Source organism: Lontra canadensis, unplaced genomic scaffold (genome assembly GCF_010015895.1).
Source record: "Lontra canadensis isolate GAN:19392208 unplaced genomic scaffold, GSC_riverotter_1.0 scaffold85, whole genome shotgun sequence".
Classification (NCBI taxonomy): Eukaryota; Metazoa; Chordata; class Mammalia; order Carnivora; family Mustelidae; genus Lontra; species Lontra canadensis.
The window spans coordinates 7110211-7130671 of record NW_022631079.1 but is presented as its reverse complement, the minus strand read 5'-3'; the positions used below and the strand labels follow the sequence as shown (position 1 = coordinate 7130671).

At 37.9% G+C, this 20461-nt stretch overlaps 1 protein-coding gene across 8 annotated transcripts in view; it reads left to right on the top strand.

Moving 5' to 3' along the window:
- RYR2 (ryanodine receptor 2) overlaps positions 1 to 20461 on the top strand; it is a 740314-nt gene that overhangs the window by 291372 nt on the left and 428481 nt on the right. For 4 of the 8 annotated variants that reach the window (XM_032883092.1, XM_032883090.1, XM_032883089.1 and 1 more), the window contains exon 4: positions 8070 to 8090. The exons of 3 other annotated variants lie outside the window; for them this stretch is intronic. In XM_032883092.1, the coding sequence (XP_032738983.1) occupies positions 8070 to 8090 (21 nt within the window). Of the gene's footprint in view, positions 1 to 8069; positions 8091 to 12925; positions 12930 to 20461 lie in introns of those variants that run through there. One more of the 8 variants, XM_032883094.1, reaches the window with a different exon arrangement.

Sequence of the window (20461 nt, the reverse complement as noted above, 5' to 3'; positions counted from 1 at the left end):
TTCACATCGCCCTCAGCATTTGCTGTTGTCAGTCTTTGGACTTTAGCCATTCTTACAGATGTGTAGTGGTATCTTATTGTGACTTTAGTTTGCAATTCCCTGATGACATACTATGTTAAGCATTTATCATATGCTAATTTGCTATCTGATGTCTTCTTTGGTGAGGTGCCCATGAGATCTTTTTTTAACTGGGCTGTTTCTGTTCCTGTTGCTGTGTTTTAAGAGTACTTAGTATATTCTGGATGCCAGTCCTTTATCATATATGTATTTTGCAAAGATTTTCTCCCATTTATGGCTTGTCTTTCCATTTGGCTAACACGATCTTTAACAGAACAGAGGATTTAATTTTAATGAAGCCTAGCTTGTGAAATTTTTTTCTCATAGATCATGCTTTGGTGGTGGTATCTAAAATGTCCTTGCAAAACCCAGGGTCACGCAGATTTTTGCCTGTGTTACCTTCCAGGGGTTTTACTGTTTGATATGTTACATTTAAGTATGTGATCCATTTCTAATTAATTTTTAGAAAGGGTTTAAGGACTATATCTAGATTTTTTTTTTCTTTTTCATGAGGATGTCCAGTTATTCCAGACCACCCTTTTTTCACTGCATTACCTTTGACCGTTGGCCAAAGATCAGTTGACTGTATTTATGTGGGTCTGTTTCTGGGCTTTTTCTTCTGTTCTAGGGATCTCTTTGTTCTTTTGCCAGTCCCACACTGTCTTGATGACTGTAGCTTTAGATTAAGTCTCGATGTTGGCAGAGTGTCCATCTTCTTAATTTTTCTCCTTCAGTGTTGTGTTGGTTATTCTGAGGTTTTTTTTGTGTTCCCGTATAAGTTTAGAATCAGTTTGTCAGTATCCACAAAATAGCTTGCTGGGATTTTCACTGGAATTGCATTGAATTGTTCCGTTAGAATCAGTGTATCCATCTTTGAATCCCTCACCTTTTTCTTTTCTTTTTTTTTTTTTTTAAAGAATTTATTTATCAGAGAGCATGAGTTGGGGGGAGAGGCAGGGGGAGAAGCAGGCTCTGCACTGAGCAGGGAGCCTCACTTGGGGCTCAGTTCCAGAGCCCTGGGATCCTGACCTGAGCCACAGACAGATGCTTCACCAACTGAGCCATGCAGGTGTCCTGCATCCCTCACTTTTTTATAGTAAATGAATCTGAAATTTATAGTTTGTTATTATATGGAGTTTATTATTTCTCATAGTAGATTCATTTAGAGTTCATTTAAGGTTAGTATTTCAGTTAATTATTTTCCCCAATAGCTAAGCAAAAGTTCCATCCTTGTTCATGACTGATTATTCCATTTCTTATTGTGATACGTTTTAGTCATACGTTAAATTCATACATTCCCAAATATGTTACTCTAAATGAAACATTCTGTCATACATGTTTGTTCATTATTATACCCAAACAGCATTGATTTGATCATTGTATTTTGGAAATGTTTTAATATTTAGTAGGGCAAGTTCCACCTCATTACTTTTCCCCCCTCACGGATTATTAATACTTTTCTTGATGATTAATTTTCCCAAATGAATTTACTTGTGGTATTTAATTGAACATGGTAATTCTCTTGAGATCCTACCTGGAAGAGACCTACTATATTATTCGTTAGCACCTATCTATTTGAATTTGTTAACATTAAAGTTTATGCAAGAGCCATTTTGACATATTCTGTGCTTAAAGAGAAAATGGGTGTTCCTGAGGCTTTGAATAAATTCAGAAAGCAATTAAAGCAGTATTACAGGAACTGTTCCTTTTCTAAAATGGGAATAATTTAGGAATGGTCGATCTTAGTCTTCTATCACTTAGATTAACTTTTAGATGGAAAAAAATACTTTCATGTAGATTTTCTAAACTCTTTCCTACAATTGATTTAAATATGCTGGTGTGGGAGATTGTCAAGTTTACTGTATTGTGTTAAAGCTGTTTTATTGTTTCATATACTCCCCAAAATATGAAGGTTTCTGCCTGATTAATAAAAAAGTCTGAATAAAGCCAAAAAATTGGGCCAAAGTATAATTCAATGAATTTTTCTGGACTTCCCTTTTGTGACTTCATTTGCTTAATTAAGTTTATGATGAGCTTTTTTTTTTTTTTTCTTTAACTGATGACAGAGAGGACTTTGAGGTCTCACGTGGTTTAAAATACAAACCACGTTCGATATTGAATTATGGAGATATGCCCTTTTTAAAATTATAATTTCCTCAGCATTAACACCACATCTCTCCATTCTAATTTAATACTTTGTATTGTCCATTTTAATATTATGTGGCTCACTCCAGAGAGCATTTAGGTAAATACCTCAGTTTGAGATCCGGTGAATCTTTAATTCTGTTATTTGTAAATATATATGAAAATCAAAAAGAAAGCAGAAATAAAGAAAAAATATATCCTTGTTACTGTGAAAACTAATGGTTACAAGGGAGAAAGTGAGTATAAAAATACCCAGCACAGTATCTGTAGTAGTAGATTATAAGTATTAGTTTCTTTCTGTTGCCAAGGGATAAACTCACTGCTTGTTGAGATATAATTAACCTATCTACATGCCAGTATTTTAATAAAAGTATATAATGTGATTTTAATTCCTTATTCAATGGCAGTTGGGTAACTCATTCAACAAATAACTAGGCACCAAGGAATCTGTTTTGTTTTGTGGAGGTGGGAGAAAGGAAACATGTAAGCCAAAACAAAATAGGGTTTTTTTTTTTTTAATTTAAATCTAATTAGCCAACATACAATACATCATTAGTTTCAGATGTAGACTTCTATAATCCATCCATTGTGTAAACACCCAGTGCTCATTACATGATGTATCCTCCTTAATGCCCATCACCCAGTTACCCCGTCCCCCCTCCCCCCTCCCCTCCAGCAACCTGTTTGTTTCCTAGTGTGAAGATTCTCTCATGGTTTGTCTCCCTCTCTGATTTTTCCCCATTCAGTTCTCCCTCTCGTACCCCATGATCCTCTGTGCTATTTCTTATATTCCACATATGAGTGAAAGAACATGATAATTGTCTTTCTGTGATGGACTTATTTCACTTAGCATAATACATTGCAAATGACAAGATTTCTGTTTTTTTTTTTTGATGGCTGAGTAGTATTTCAACGTGTATGTGTGTGTGTGTGTGTGTCACACACACCACATTTTTATCCATTCATCTGTTGATGGACATCTGGGCTCTTTCTATAGTTTGGGTGTTGTGGACATTGCTGCTGTAAACATTGGGGTGCACGTGCCCCTTCAGATCGCTACATATGTATCATTGCAGTTGCTGGGTCGTAGGGTAGCTCTCTTTCTACTTTCTTGGGGAACCTCCCTGCTCTTCTCCAGAGTGGCTGCACCAGCTTTCATTCCCACCAACAGTGTGAGAGGGATCCCCTTTCACTGAATCCTTGCCAACATTTGTTGTTTCCTGACTTGATGATTTTAGCCATTGTGACTGGTGTGAGTGAGGTGCTGTCTCATTGTGGTTTTGATTTGTATTTCCCTGATGCTGAGTGATGAAAAACAAAGTAGTTTTAATTTATTTTGGAGTTTTACTATTTGGGCCAGACTTGTTTGAAAAACTGGGGAAAAATTTTAGTAGTTCCATTTCCAAGTTGCAATAGATCACTCACTACTCCAGCTGTTGAATGGATAAGTAAATTGTGATGTATTCATACAATGGAATCTTATAAAGCTGGGAAAGTGAATTAATTACTACCACATACAACAACATGATGAATTTTATAAACTAATGTCAACTAAAGGAGCTAGATAAAAAGAGAACGTAGTCTGTATTTTCAAAATAAGAAAAGGCAACACTAATTAATAGTGATAGAATAATGGTTACCTTCAGGGTGGATGTGAAGGTAGCCTCAAGGTCATAGTAGTGTCCTATATTTAGATCTGGGTGCTGATTACATGGGTTTGTTTACTCAGTAAAATTTCAGCAAACTGTATACTCATGACTTACATATTTTTCTGAACTGATTATGTTCATTAAAAACATGGCCTCTCCAGATCATAATTTACTTTAAAAAAAAAATCTAGATGACGTCATCATATTTTGAATCCTGGAACACAGTGTGCAAATTTTCATGTCCCCACCCCCTCCCTTTCAGTCTTAATAATAAACAGCCTGTGTGGTGGAGAATTATTTATAGGGTAGAACAGTTTTTTTCTTTTCATTTTTCTGTAATTTATTACTTAAAAAAAATTTAACAACACAGTAGTAGATTGTAGGCTTGCATTGAATATTTTAATTACTTTTTTCGTGTTATGCCTTGATATTAAAAACTGTATATTCATGATGAATCTTTTATTGTTGCAGTGTAATTATTTAGAAATATATCCATGCAGAAAACCAAACATTCCTTGAACAACTAAAATTTAACATCTTTGATGTTACAAGAATTTAGGACACCTGGCTGGCTCAGTCTGTAGAGCGTCCGAGTCTTGATTGCAGGGTTGTGAGTTCGAGGCTCACATTGGGCATGGAACCTTAAAAAAAATCTTGAGGTGCCTTTTACTTTTTCTTACTTAGATGTTAACACATTGTATTGGGTGGCACTTACCAGAAGAAATAAGCTATAGAGCAATTTCAAATTAAATGCAGAATAAAATTTTGAAACAAAACAGCCTGGGTGGCTCAGTCAGTTGGGCATCTGCCTTTGGTTCAGGTCATGATCCCAGGGATCATGGGATCATCCCATGGGATGGTGCCTGGCATCATGCTCCCTGCTCAGTGGGGAGTCTGCTTCTCCCTTTCCCTCTGCCCCTCCCCTCTGCTCATGCATGCTCTCTCTCTCTCTCTCTCTTACTCAAATAAATAAAAATCTTGGAAAAAAATAAAAGAAAAAAATGATATAATTTGGGTATGGTGTACGTAGTAGTGGTAAGGGATTATGGGCTTTGAAGTCAGAGACCCAATTTCAGGTCAAGTTCCGTTGTTTTGTAACATTTTTTTTTTCATTGTGTTCTTAACACCTTTATATTTCCTTTGTTTCTTCATATTGTAAAATGCAGACAGTAAGATTACATGTAAAGTATTTAGTTCAAAGCAGAGCACATAGTAACTGCTTAATGGGTGGCTTATAGATTTAATAACAATAACATTTTTCAGCTTACACAGTAAAATGAGTTAAGCAATTTGGAAGAAGCAACCGATTTTTTTTTAAGGTTGTGGAATAGTTCATGTTTATATGTCCAAAATGTATTAATTAAAACATGAATATAAAAAGAGATGTCCTATGAACATTCCATCTTTCATATAATGATATAATTCAGATAATTACTTTTGTATTATATTTTTAACTCCTGTTCTCTCTGTTAAATGAGGTTGGTATTTTAATTTTATTTTTCTTAATGGAAGTTTTGTTTTATTTGAAAAATGAGGTTGCCCTTTTTTTAGTCATATTATGATAGAATATTTGATGTAATTTCCTAGTGATATTAAAATATTTATTTTCTCTAAATTAATGAAATCTCTATTTTTTTTAAATGCCACATGTTTGGATAATAAATGATTGGAATGAATGTTCATTTGTCTTACATGCTTTATGGATTGGATAATTATTTAAACTCTAAAATTAATCAAGGTTATTGTGGACTTTATATTCCCTTTCTTCGTTAGCTCCAAGAAATCATTCTCCTCTTCACCATTTGCAGGCATTTAATGAAATGATTCTTGTTAACGTTAATAAGAGACGTGTCATGAAATCTTTCTGCATCGCTTATGCATCATTACAACTTTATTGCACTTTCGTCTTGTAAATCTGTGTGCTATTTGTCTTGTCTTATGTGTTGATCTGATAATTCATCCCCAGCACATGCTGTTGCTAAGCCTTTCTTTGGGTATTGGGATACAGAATTTGGTATATTGCTACTAATTCTTGCTACTTAAGAACTGTTTCTCTTTGATAATATACATCATTAAAGAACTTCTATTACTAATAACAGTTTTGATTCTTTAACAGTTTTGATTCTTAATTATAAGTTCTCTTTCTTCTAGAAAAATCCTGCAATCCTCTGTCTTTGCACTGATGCAAATGTGTGTGCCTGAGAGGGAACATTTAACATTTAGAAATGAAAATAGTGATGGGCTAATATAATGTCTTTGCTAATCATTGAAGTCAGTGAAATGGTGTATTTTGTTTTCCTGGCAAATATTTGAAGGAAGTCATTGCACATTTCCTTGAATTGTTGTTCTTGAAAGACAATAAATACAAGAATTTGTCCTTTTGGAGGTAGAAAAATAAGTGGTAACTATTTTATAACTGACTAAATTTAACTAACTTCCCTCTGCCCCAGAATCCAGAGAAATAAATTCATCACTCTAATAGGTTAATGTTTAAAATGAGGACTTGTGCTTTGTATCATAGCCAAATACCTTAAAAATGTATAGTGAAAACTGGGCCTTTGCATTCCGTAAATTTTTCTTTCTTATTAGCAATTTTGTGTTTTTAAAACGCATAGTTTGGGAAGAGGTTTAGTACAGATTTTCCAGGGGACTAGCCCAATTGTTAAGTAAATCAAAGTGCTCCATTACAAGAAATCTAAGTGAATAGAAATCCACTGGGGCTTCAAAACAATCCTATCTGTATATTTAGGTGGATATTTTTATATCACTTTATTATATCTTAAACTAACCACTCCATATATTATATTTTATGCACATTTCCTCCTAGAAGCTTGCTTACCAAGGGAAGCAGATTCTTACTTAGGACCCAAGATCTCTGCCCAAATAGCCTTAGCGTCTTCCCTGATTAATGGATTTTCTAAGAAAAAAGGTTACAAATAAACTTAAATGGATGAAGAATCTGAAGGAAACGTCCAGTGTCACAGGACACGGATCATACGTATTATAGAAGGGAGGTAGGTCATGGAAATTTAACTCTGACACAGAGTATTCTCCTCAGTGTCAGATTTTTTTGTTCCTTTTGTTCTGATTGATTGGCTGGGAAGCTACAAAGCCTAGAAGACGGTCCTTGTTGATGTATGGTTTTTTTTTTTTTTTAAGATTTTATTTATTTATTTGACAGACAGAGATCACAAGTAGACAGAGAGGCAGGCAGAGAGAGAGGAGGAAACAGGCTCCCCGCTGAGCAGAGAGCCCGATGCGGGACTCGATCCCAGGACCCTGAGATCACGACCTGAGCCGAAGGCAGCGGCTCAACCCACTGAGCCACCCAGGCGCCCCTGATGTATGGTTTTTAATTCTAGTTTACGCTTTGGAATAGAATTATATTCACTGAGTGTTTTTTTTTTTGTTTTTTGTTTTTTGTTTTTTTTTTTAAAGAGTTTATTTATTTATTTGACAGACAGAGATCACAAGTAGGCAGAGAGAGAGAGAGAGAGGAGGAGGAGGCAGGCTTCCCGCTGAGCAGAGAGCCCGATGCGGGACTCGATCCCAGGACTCTGGGATCGTGACCTGAGCCGAAGGCAGCGGTTTTAACCCACTGAGCCACCCAGGCGCTATTCACTGAGTTTTTTAAAGAATCCCATGATTAGGAGGCTAACATACATTCATTAACAAATGCAATTTTAAAGGTAATTTGATGCTGATGTAATTTCAGAATTATTCAGCAAGGCATGCCTCTTGTTATATTGTGACATTTTATACAATATTAAGATTGGAGTAAGAGAAGTTTTACTTGTATTACATGAAAGGTTTTTAGAGTTAGATGCTGTATTTCTAAAGTGACCTTTTTCATTAAATAGATACTTAGTGGAGAACAGTCCTCCCTAAATCAGGAGGCCTATTAGGTTTGAGAATAAGGTAAAGAAAGGTTCATGTTTGATTCTGAATATGTTGGATTAGTATGATTTCATGTACCTGGTGCTTTTCTAGCCTAATAACTTTAGAAGTTCCAGTCACTGAATTAATTGAGTTTTCTTTTTGTTTCAGGAGATTTAAATGTTATTAATGAGAATTTTGAATATTTTTATTATCCGTTAGAGTTAGTAGTAGATTTTGGTGCAGGGATCTCATAACTGTTTATTTACGTGAGATTAACTGAAACGGTGCCAGGTCTGTATTTGTTTGCTTGTTATTTATTTTGGCTTTTTCTTTCCACAGCAAGTTGATGTGGAAAAATGGGTATGTGTTTCCATGTATTTACAAAGAAATCGTGATCTAAGTGAGTGCATGTTTGCTGTTGCCTCTCATTGTTCTGCTTTGCTTCCCAGTGTGGCTTGGACTCTTGAGTCTTCAAAATAACTGCTATCTTGTAATGAACCCATCTTGTACTGATCTCTAGTTAGAACCTTACCAATGTTCGTTTTTTTCTTCATCTGAAATGAGGTAGATTGACATCCTCCCCACACCTTAGAAGCATAGGCTTTCTCTATCAGTGGCTTTGTAATTAGGATATGCTTCTGATCAAAGGAAGGCTTTGAATTAATGTTAATCAATTCAAAGGAATGAATATTGTGTATCTCTTATCAGAAAAATCTAGACTCTTTCAAGTCCTATTTCCTGGTTCCTTTATTTTTCCAGGTAACTATAGAAACGGTTTGTTATCTGTATGAATGTAATCTTAAAAAGCTAAGGTGAATGGCAGTAGCATGAGGTAAGGTGCCATGGCAGGATTCTGGAGATTAACTGGACCAACATTGTGACACACTATGTGAAGTAGCCAAATGACTACATTGGTGTCACTTTCCTCTTCTGCTAACAAGAGAAGGAGAGAGAAGGATCCTTTCAGTCCTGAAAACCCTGATTATCCCAAATAATTCTGAATGGAGATTAGAGTCTTACCAACACTGATGTTCCCCATCTACTTTTTCTCAGAGCATGCAGAACAGTGAGGCATATTGTATTATTTTCATAGTTGTGTTATTTTGTGTTGATTTGCTCTGTGACTTAATAGGATGACCTTTTAAAGATTGGCTTAACTGGTGGGTTTCATTTTTATCTTTATTATTTTTCCTGATCATGGGATCAGATCTCAATATTCTTCATATTGTGAATATTTTGCTACTTTTTTGGGAGCCTTTCAGTGGTTTCCCAGATGAGTGCAAGTTCACCTCTTTTTTTGTGAGTCTTGGTTCTTTTGCACTTACTGTATCCTTTTATATTCATGGAAAACTTTTTTTTTAATTTTTTTAAATAAGTGGCCATTTCCATGATGATGACACGTATATATTGATTTTGAGAACTACTTTAATATTATATTTCTGGCAACAATGTAAATTCATTATCTATCTATTCATAGCTAAACTATTCCTAATTTTGTTCAATTTGTTTTTGTTTTGAAATTTCGTATCTTCTATGCCTGTAGCTTAAGTTCTGACCCAAGCTTTACATTGTTCTGGTTTTGGGAACGAAAGCCTGTTTCTAAGAACATGTTTGTCACCTTTTGGGGTCCCCTGGCAGTATCAGCCATCCTGAAGCAAGTCTTTTTGTGTTTTCTTATCTTTGTACCCCATCACTTCCATTACACTATTTCTGTGCTGCACCTAGATCACTTTTTCTTGAACCAACTATTCAAGCCGCTTTCAAATCTCCCAGGAGTAGGATGCTCACAGAGATAGAAACCCCCTTTGCCGTTGTCTGTAAGTATTTCCCTTTCTTCCTCTATGTAGCTGGTTACTTTTGATCTGCCTCACTATGTGGCTTTTCTCTCGCTTATTTTTGTAACAATTTCACATCTCAAAATTAAGTTTATTTGTAAATCTTTGCAATGGAGATTTCTTTTTTGATCCTGAGAAAGTAATGGAAGTAATATTGAGCTGAAAACCAGGCAGTTCCTCACCTTATGTGGGTTCTCTGTGAATTATAATCTTGTCTATAGGGTTAGTATCTGGACTAGTCCTTCTTGTTCTAAAATATTACCATTATATTAATAATAAAACATGGGTGGTGGAATATACTGCCATTTAGGTATCATGTCATTAAAATGCCTTGCTGGATTCATTTGAGAAAACTGGTAATCACTGTGAGCATAGGTCTCAGTAAATTTTAGATTTGAGCTCTTTCTTTCTTTGAAGACTTGTGTAATTCAAATCTTATGCATTTGTCATTAGAAGTTTGAAATTCTACTTTTAACAGGTACCTTGAAGGGTAACCAAAAACTCATTAACTGCCTACCTACCTACCTGCTCTGGTGGGGCTTGTTCTCCTCCGTCCCGTTAGTTAAATTAGGATGGGTCCTATGGCCTTTCTTATATTCAGACCGTAAGACATCCCTCAGTCATTTTAAGTTACAAGTCTCATTTTGGTAATTAAATCTCCCAGTCCTGTGTAATAGGTGAAGTCTGAAGTTAATGCAAGTTACTTGTCTTGGGGCTCAGGCTGTTCCAGGTGGGAGGCCTGCAGGGGAAAGGGCTGTGGGGAGCTGCGTCTCACTTTGCTGCTGGGTTCCTCATACTTCTGCCCCTTGTCCAGAGCTCCTGCCCCTCTCAGGGTGCAGCGGAAACATGGGAGAAGAGGAGAGTTGGCAGGGTGTCTTTATTGATGGCAGTGCCATTCATCAGGTTTGCCCGGTGTTAAAGCTGACTTTGGGGGCACCTGGGAAGGTTTTCTGGGGGCATGCCCCTCACCAGAAATCTGACCTATCGCTCTCTTGCTGCCACCAGTGGTCCCCCAACTGGTCGGTGGTGATGACTACCTTGTCCTAAGTTCTCTTGGGGGCATTACAGACTTCCTTAGGCTGGCTCTTCCTAGGATGGCCAGTCTGCTTGTTGGCAGCAAGCCACTTCCCAGTGGCAGCCCTGCACTTTGTGGACACAGCCTGCTTAGCGAGCGTGTCTCTCCCCCTTGATCTTCAGGCACAGTCAGATGCTGGTCTCTAGTGTCCTGCTTCCTGAGGACACAGGTGTCCCTGAAGCCACACTTGCTAGGCTTGAGGTAAAGGCAAGCTTGGGTTGGGGGAGAGCAAAACCTACCTCCAAGAAACCATCTCTTTGCTCTCCATCTGTTTCTGGAAGACCAGAACTAGGGATCAGCCAAAGACAGCAAGTGGATCTTCAGCCACCTCCTTTGGTGTCCCTGCTTAGGTGGTTTAGAATGTGGTAGTATTTGCCATCACTTTGTTCTGAGACAGGTGTTCTACTTTAAACGCTCTTATATTTATCTATGTAGTACATTTAACAACCCCAGACAAAGACCTTTAGGAGCATTCTAAAACTTACATATATGTGGAAATTAAGATGGCTTCTTTATCCATTTTCTGATAACATGATTCTGGATAGCTTCATCCAAGGTCGATCAATCAGTCTTAATCAATGTCTTCCTCCCTCCCTCCTTCCCTCTCTCCACTTGTTTCCCAGTGTCTCTTTGAGCATCTCTGAGTATTTTGCATGTAATCATGAGCCCATTGAGTAATCAAATGCTGCTCTTCATGCACCAAAGGAGAATAACATTGGTGAGTCCTGGGTAATAGGTGGTTGATTGCCTGTTATTTTCCTCTGCTCCATCCCAGCCTTCTGGCACCCCTAATCCATAGCACTGGTCTCCAAAGTGGGGCCTGGGATTGCAGGTCACAGGTGGAGTTGGGGAGAAGGAATGGGAAGGGTTGTGATATTTTTATACATGAGGGGTTGTCTATAGACCAAATGAGGTCTTGTATATTTACTTGCTCTTTTTAAGAATACATTGATGCCATTGTAATTGTTAAGATGATACAAAGTTCTTTCAAATGTTCCTATCTCAGAGCAGTTTTTAAGAAGATGATGTGTTTTCTTATGCAAGTACTATTATGTGAGGGTCTATGAAATGCTTTCATGTTATCAAGGTTCATTCATGTTTGAAATGGTTTTAAAAAATGGAATCTTCTGCATCTTGATCTACACAATTTTCTCTATGTAGAGTGTAGTCTGAGCATAGGTGAGGCTTTATGATTCTTCAGGTCAGTATGATCTGTATAGTCTGTGTGGAGATCAATTCATTGTTTTTGATTTAAGAGATCTTTTTCACCAGACAAGCTACCCAAAGAGGAAAGCCCTAAATAGTTCTTCTGCTTCATGTTTTGGATGTTCATGTGGCTCAGTGATTTACAAACATCTGTCTGAGAGAAAAAATGGGAGGTTTATAGTAACTTATAAGAATAATTCATTTTTTTTACCCTTCTAAAGAAGAACTAGATATAAATTATATATCTATGTGTATAGATATATAAAAAAGAAATAAATTATAAGAATAATTTATTTTTTTATTATTATTTTTTTACCCTTCTAAAGAAGAACTAGAGAATTCTGCATATATGTCAAATCCATTACATTCAAAAGAAAAGGCAGTCCATTTAAACCTTGCCTGGACCGAGTTATTGATAGTTTGAAAATGACAACATTACTACCGATCTGCCCCCCAAAATATAATGAATTTTTTTAAAGTACGAGCATGCACATATCACTAGATGCCAGGGATTGTCATTAATATGAACAATGCAAGACCGTAGCCCTGGGCTTTATCATTAAGGTACCATTATTCTTTCATGGGCTGGAAGCTGTGCCTCTTTTAAATGCCTTCTGGGCCTCTAGTCAACATCTGTCCACCAATTCAGTCTTGGATATTTTCAGTGGGGTGTCCCTGGAAATTTAAGCATTCACATATGATGTCATCATAGGAGAAATAGTTGAGGGTTTTGTTTTTACAAGTGTATATCCAGATATCCTAGTTGATAGTCTATATTGATACACACTTGGAACTTGGAGTTAATCTTAAACTTCTTTCTTTCCCTGAAATATTTTAGGAACATTATTAACTTAAAATAGCCACCAGCATGGATGGGCCTAGAGGGTATTATGATACGTGAATTAAGTTAGACAGAGAAAGATACGTACTGTATCATTTCATTTACATGTGGAATCTAAAAAAACAAACAAAAATAATGAAAAACAACAATAACAAAAAACTGAAATAGACTCATAAATGCAGAGAACAAACTAGTAGTGGCCAGAGGGGAGATGGGGGGGGGGGTGCGTATGGGCAAAATGGGTGGAGGGGATTAAGTTCAGACTTCCAGTTATAAAATAAGTCACAGGGATGAAAAGCACAGCATAGGGAATATAGTCGATGATGCTGTAGTAAGGTATGGTGATTACACGTACTGTGGGGCATCCAGTAATGTATAGATTGCCAAATGAATAGGTTGTACACCTGAAACTAATATAACATTGCATGTCAGTTAGACTTTAGTTAAAAAAAAAAAAAAGCCACCAATAACCCCCATCTTTGGTGGTGAAATACCTTTTTCTTTCCTTGACCTACTGAAGTTTACCAGATGGATTCTCACTCAGAAGGAGAGGTGACCAGTTGGAAGATCATGGAGAGATCCTAACATCTTGAGACATGGAAAGAAAAGGTGACCCATGAGATGAAATTCGATGGATAGGTCGTTTACAGGGTTGGACATTTCATCCCCCTAATGGGAACTTCATTTTAAAAGGACTCCTGAGTCAAACATTTGCCTTAGTCCCTTAGACTGTTGTATTGGATAATTCTTCTTAGTGACAAGCCACCAAATTTTTATTTTGTGCTAATTCTGTATCTATATGATTTTTAAAAAGGCGTTTCAGAAAGATTCTTTTAAAACTTCTAAAACAGGTCCATAGGCAGAAATATTAATTTTTTTTTAATCAACTGTCATTTCACAAAGCTGAAATAACAGTTTAGAAAACTCAAGGTTGAACTCAAAGGCATAGTTATGGTAGGGGAGCTTTTTACCACACCGGAATCACTGTTTCTTTCTTTTTTTTTTTTTTATAATTTTATTTTTTATAAACATATATATATATATTTTTTTCCCCCAGGGGTACAGGTCTGTGAATCTCCACGTTTACAAACTTCACAGCACTCACCATAGCACATACCCTATCCAATGTCCATAACCCCCCCCCAACCCCCCTCTGCCCAGCAACCCTCAGTTTGTTTTGTGAGATTAAGAGTCACTTATGGTTTGTCTCCCTCCCAATCCCAACTTGTTTCATTTACTCTTCTCCTACCACATTAACCCCCCATGTTGCATCTCCTCTCCCTCATATCAGGGAGATCATATGATAGTTGTCTTTCTCCGATTGACTTATTTCGCTAAGCATGATACCCTCTAGTTCCATCCATGTTGTCGCAAATGGCAAGATTTCATTTCTTTTGATGGCTGCATAGTATTCCATTGTATATATATACCACATCTTCTTTATCCATTCGTCTGTTGATGGACATCTAGGTTCTTTCCATAGTTTGGCTATTGTAGACATTGCTGCTATAAACATTCGGGTGCACGTGCCCCTTCGGATCACTACGTTTGTATCTTTAGGGTAAATACCCAGCAGTGCAATTGCTGGGTCATAGGGTAGTTCTATTTTCAACATTTTGAGGAACCTCCATGCTGTTTTCCAGAGTGGTTGCACCAGCTTGCATTCCCACCAACAGTGTAGGAGGGTTCCCCTCTCTCCGCATCCTCGCCAGCATCTGTCATTTCCGGACTTGTTAATTTTAGCCATTCTGACTGGTGTGAGGTGGTATCTCATTGTGGTTTTGATTTGTATTTCCCTGATGCCGAGTGATATGGAGCACTTTTTCATGTGTCTGTTGGCCATCTGGATGTCTTCTTTGCAGAAATGTCTGTTCATGTCTTCTGCCCATTTCTTGATGGGATTATTTGTTCTTTGGGTGTTGAGTTTGCTAAGTTCTTTATAGATTCTGGACACTAGCCCTTTATCTGATATGTCGTTTGCAAATATCTTCTCCTATTCTGTCAGTTGTCTTTTGGTTTTGTTAACTGTTTCCTTTGCTGTGCAAAAGCTTTTGATCTTGATAAAATCCCAATAGTTCATTTTTGCCCTTGCTTCCCTTGCCTTTGGCGATGTTCCTAGCAAGATGTTGCTGCGGCTGAGGTCGAAGAGGCTGCTGCCTGTGTTCTCCTCAAGGATGTTGATGGATTCCTTTCTCACATTGAGGTCCTTCATCCATTTTGAGTCTATTTTCGTGTGTGGTGTAAGGAAATGATCCAATTTCATTTTTCTGCATGTGGCTGTCCAATTTTCCCAACACCATTTATTGAAGAGGCTGTCTTTTTTCCATTGGACATTCTTTCCTGCTTTGTCGAAGATTATTTGACCATAGAGTTGAGGGTCTATTTCTGGGCTCTCTATTCTGTTCCATTGATCTATGTGTCTGTTTTTGTGCCAGTACCATGCTGTCTTGATGATGACAGCTTTGTAATAGAGCTTGAAGTCCGGAATTGTGATGCCACCAACTCTGGCTTTCTTTTTCAATATTCCTTTGGCTATTCGCAGTCTTTTCTGGTTCCATATAAATTTTAGGATTATTTGTTCCATTTCTTTGAAAAAAATGGATGGTACTTTGATAGGAATTGCATTAAATGTGTAGATTGCTTTAGGTAGCATAGACATTTTCACAATATTTATTCTTCCAATCCAGGAGCATGGAACATTTTTCCATTTCTTTGTGTCTTCCTCAATTTCTTTCATGAGTACTTTATAGTTTTCTGTGTATAGATTCTTAGTCTCTTTGGTTAGGTTTATTCCTAGGTATCTTATAGTTTTGGGTGCAATTGTAAATGGGATGGACTCCTTAATTTCTCTTTCTTCTGTCTTGTTGTTGGTGTAGAGAAATGCAACTGATTTCTGTGCATTGATTTTATATCCTGACACTTTACTGAATTCCTGTACAAGTTCTAGCAGTTTTGGAGTGGAGTCTTTTGGGTTTTCCACATATAGTATCATATCATCTGCGAAGAGTGATAGTTTGACTTCTTCTTTGCCGATTTGGATGCCTTTAATTTCTTTTTGTTGTCTGATTGCTGAGGCTAGGACTTCTAGTACTATGTTGAATAGCAGTGGTGATAACGGACATCCCTGCCGTGTTCCTGACCTTAGCGGAAAAGCTTTCAGTTTTTCTCCATTGAGAATGATATTTGCGATGGGTTTTTCATAGATGGCTTTGATAATATTGAGGTATGTGCCCTCTATCCCTACACTTTGAAGAGTTTTGATCAGGAAGGGATGCTGTACTTTGTCAAATGCTTTTTCAGCATCTATGGAGAGTATCATATGGTTCCTGTTTTTTCTTTTATTAATGTGTTGTATCACATTGATTGATTTGCGGATGTTGAACCAACCTTGCAGCCCTGGAATAAATCCCACTTGGTCGTGGTGAATAATCCTTTTAATGTACTGTTGAATCCTATTGGCTAGTATTTTGGTGAGAATTTTTGCATCTGTGTTCATCAAGGATATTGGTCTGTAGTTCTCTTTTTTGATGGGATCCTTGTCTGGTTTGGGGATCAAGGTGAGGCTGGCCTCATAAAATGAGTTTGGAAGTTTTCCTTCCATTTCTATTTTTTGGAACAGTCTCAGGAGAATAGGAATTAGTTCTTCTTTAAATGTTTGGTAGAATTCCCCCGGGAAGCCGTCTGGCCCTGGGCTTTTGTTTGTTTGGAGATTTTTGATGACTGTTTCAATCTCCTTACTGGTTATGGGTCTGTTCAGGCTTTCTATTTCTTCCAGGTTCAGTTGTGGTAGTTTATATGTCTCTAGGAATGCATCCATTTCTTCCAGATTGTCAAATTTGTTGGCATAGAGTTGCTCATAATATGTTCTTATAATTGTCTGTATTTCTTTGGTGTTAGTTGTGATCTCTCCTCTTTCATTCATGATTTTATTTATTTGGGTCCTTTCTCTTCTCTTTTTGATAAGTCTGGCCAGGGGCTTATCAATCTTATTAATTCTTTCAAAGAACCAGCTCCTAGTTTCATTGATTTGTTCTATTGTTTTTTTTGGTTTCTATTTCATTGATTTCTGCTCTGATCTTTATGATTTCTCTTCTCCTGCTGGGTTTAGGGTTTCTTTCTTGTTCTTTCTCCAGCTCCTTTAGGTGTAGGGTTAGGTTGTGTACCTGAGACCTTTCTTGTTTCTTGAGAAAGGCTTGTACCACTATATATTTTCCTCTCAGGACTGCCTTTGTTGTGTCCCACAGATTTTGAACTGTTGTATTTTCATTATCATTTGTTTCCATGAATTTTTTCAATTCTTCTTTAATTTCCTGGTTGACCCATTCATTCTTTAGAAGGATGCTGTTTAGTCGCCATATATTTGGGTTCTTTCCAAATTTCCTCTTGCGATTGAGTTCTAGCTTCAGAGCATTGTGGTCTGAAAATATGCAGGGAATGATCCCAATTTTTTGATAACAGTTAAGACCTGATTTAGAACCAAGGATGTGATCTATTCTGGAGAATGTTCCATGTGCACTAGAGAAGAATGTGTATTCTGTTGCTTTGGGATGAAATGTTCTGAATATATTTGTGATGTCCATCTGGTCCAGTGTGTCATTTAAGGCCTTTATTTCCTTGTTGATCTTTTGCTTGGATGATCTGTCCATTTCAGTGAGGGGAGTGTTAAAGTCCCCTACTATTATTGTATGATTGTCGATGTGTTTCTTTGATTTTGTTATTAATCGGTTTATATAGTTGGCTGCTCCCACGTTAGGGGCATAGATATTTACAATTGTTAGATCTTCTTGTTGGACAGATCCTTTGAGTATGATATACTGTCCATCTTCATCTCTTATTATAGTCTTTGGTTTAAAATCTAAGTGATCTGATATAAGGATTGCCACTCCTGCTTTCTTCTGATGTCCATTAGCATGGTAAATTCTTTTCCACCCCCTCACTTTAAATCTGAAAGTGTCTTCGGCTTTAAAATGAGTTTCTTGTAGGCAACATATAGATGGGTTTTGTTTTTTTATCCATTCTGATACCCTGTGTCTTTTGATTGGGGCATTTAGCCCATTAACATTCAGGGTAACTATTGAGAGATATGAATTTAGTGCCATTGTATTGCCTGTAAGGTGACTGTTATTGTATATTGTTTCTGTTCCTTTCTGATCTACTACTTTTAGGTTCTCTCTTTGCTTAGAGGACCCCTTTCAATATGTCCTGTAGAGCTGGCTTGGTGTTTGCAAATTCTTTCAGTTTTTGTTTGTCCTGGAAGCTTTTAATCTCTCCTTCTATTTTCAATGATAGCCTAGCTGGATATAGTATTCTTGGCTGCATGTTTTTCTCGTTTAGTACTCTGAATATATCATGCCAGCTCTTTCTGGCCTGCCAGGTCTCTGTGGATAAGTCTGCTGCCAATCTAATATTTTTACCATTGTATGTTACAGACTTCTTCTCCCGGGCTGCTTTCAGGATTTTCTCTTTGTCACTAAGACTTGTAAATTTGACTATTAGGTGACAGGGTGTGGACCTATTCTTATTGATTTTGAGTGGGGTTCTCTGAACCTCCTGGATTTTGATGCTTGTTCCCTTTGCCATATTGGGGAAATTCTCTCCAATAATTCTCTCCAATATACCTTCTGCTCCCCTCTCTCTTTCTTCTTCTTCTGGAATCCCAATTATTCTAATGTTGTTTCGTCTTATGGTGTTACTTATCTCTCGAATTCTGCCCTCGTGGTCCAGTAGTTGTTTGTCCCTCTTTTGTTCAGCTTCCTTATTCTCTGTCATTTGGTCTTCTATATCGCTAATTCTTTCTTCTGCCTCATTTATCCTAGCAGTAAGAGCCTCCATTTTTGATTGCACCTCATTAATAGCTTTTTTGATTTCAACTTGATTAGATTTTAGTTCTTTTATTTCTCCAGAAAGGGCTTTTATATCTCCCGAGAGGGTTTCTCTAATATCTTCCATGCCTTTTTCGAGCCCAGCTAGAACCTTGAGAATCGTCATTCTGAACTCTAAATCTGACATATTACCAATGTCTGTATTGATTAGGTCCTTAGCCTTTGGTACTGCCTCTTGTTCTTTTTTTTGTGGTGAATTTTTCCGCCTTGTCATTTTGTCCAGATAAGAGTATATGGAGGAGTAAGTAAAATACTAAAAGGGTGGCAACAACCCCAGGAATATATGCTTTAGCCAAATCAGAAGAGATCCCAAATCGTGAGGGGGGGGGGGAAGGGGATAAAAAGAGGTTCAGAAAGAAAAAAAATAAAATAAAATAAAAGAAAAAAGAAAAAAGAAACAAATAAAAAAAAGAAAACCAATAATGAAAAAAATATAAAAAGGAAAAAATATATATATATTGGATAAACTAGTTAAAAAACGTTAAAAAAGAAAAGGGTAAAAGTTTAAAAAAATTTAGCAGAAGAAGAGAAAAAAGTTGAAAAAGAAAAAAAAATTAAATTAACTGCAAGGCTAAAGAATCATGGGGAGAAAGCCATGAGTTCCGTGCTTTGCTTTCTCCTCCTCTGGAATTCCGCTGCTCTCCTTGGTATTGAAACCGCACTCCTCGTAAGTGAACTTGGTCCTGGCTGGGTTTCTTGTTGATCTTCTGGGGGAGGGGCCTGTTGTAGTGATTCTCAAGTGTCTTTGCCCCAGGCGGAGTTGCACCGCCCTTACCAGGGGCCGGGCTGAGTAATCCGCTCGGGTTTGCTTTCGGGAGCTTTTGTTCCCTGAGCGCTTTCCGTAGAGTCCGGAGGACGGGAAGGAAGATGGCGGCCGCCCAGTCTCCGGCCCGGAGGAGCCGAGAGCTCGGGGTCCCACTCCTCAGTGCGCCCTCAGGGAACAGCGTCCAATTACTCCCGTCTGCCTGGCCTCCGGCTGCGCTCCGAGCTCACCGAGCCTGCGACCGGTTCAAGGTAAGCCCGAGCTGTGAGCTCACTCCTCGGCTCCGTCTCTGTAGCCGGCTTCCCTGTTCTAATACCTGCGAGCTCTGCGACACTCAGACACCCCGATCCTTCTGTGACCCTGCAGGACCTGAGGCCACACTGGCCCCGCGTGGGCTTCACCCCAGTTAAGCCTCTGGAGCGATGTCCTTCAGCGGAACAGACTTTTAAAAGTCCCGATTTTGTGCTCCGTTGCTCCGCCGCTTGCCGGGAGCCGGCCCCTCCCCCCGGGGTCTGTCTTCCCATCCCTTTGGATTCACTTCTCTGCCAGTCCTACCTTTCAGCAAGTGGTTGATTTTCTGTTTCTAGAATTGCTGTTCTTCTTCTCTTCGATCTCCCGTTGGATTTGTAGGTGTTTGCAATCTTTAGATAAGCTATCTAGCTGATCTCCTGCAACCTGAAGTAGTCTCAGCTGCTACTTCTCCGCCATCTTGACTCCTCCCTCACTGTTTCTTTATACCGGCAACAGACTGAATGTAATTATGCATTCTCATGATGTCCAGTGTTTGATTACAGTTTTCAGAGTGGAGTATTGCTATTCAATTTGTTTTTCTACTCATGGTCATTTGCATATGCTGAGAAAATCCCTAAGGTCTTTCTGATGTGCTAGATCAAATGACATACTCTTCTAGACCGAAGACTGTTCTGCTCGAGTTTGCCATCCATTAGACCCCAGGGCCATCTTTGTTGGAGTTAAAGCGTAAGAAGTGCTTTTTCTCTTGCTGGTTCGTGTTCATTTTGCATAATGCACGGTGTGCCTCCAACCCTTGCTCACGTCCGAAGCTTCACCTCACTACCAATTCTGAAGTAATTACACTAAACCCAGGACACTGAGGTACAGCTACTTGTAA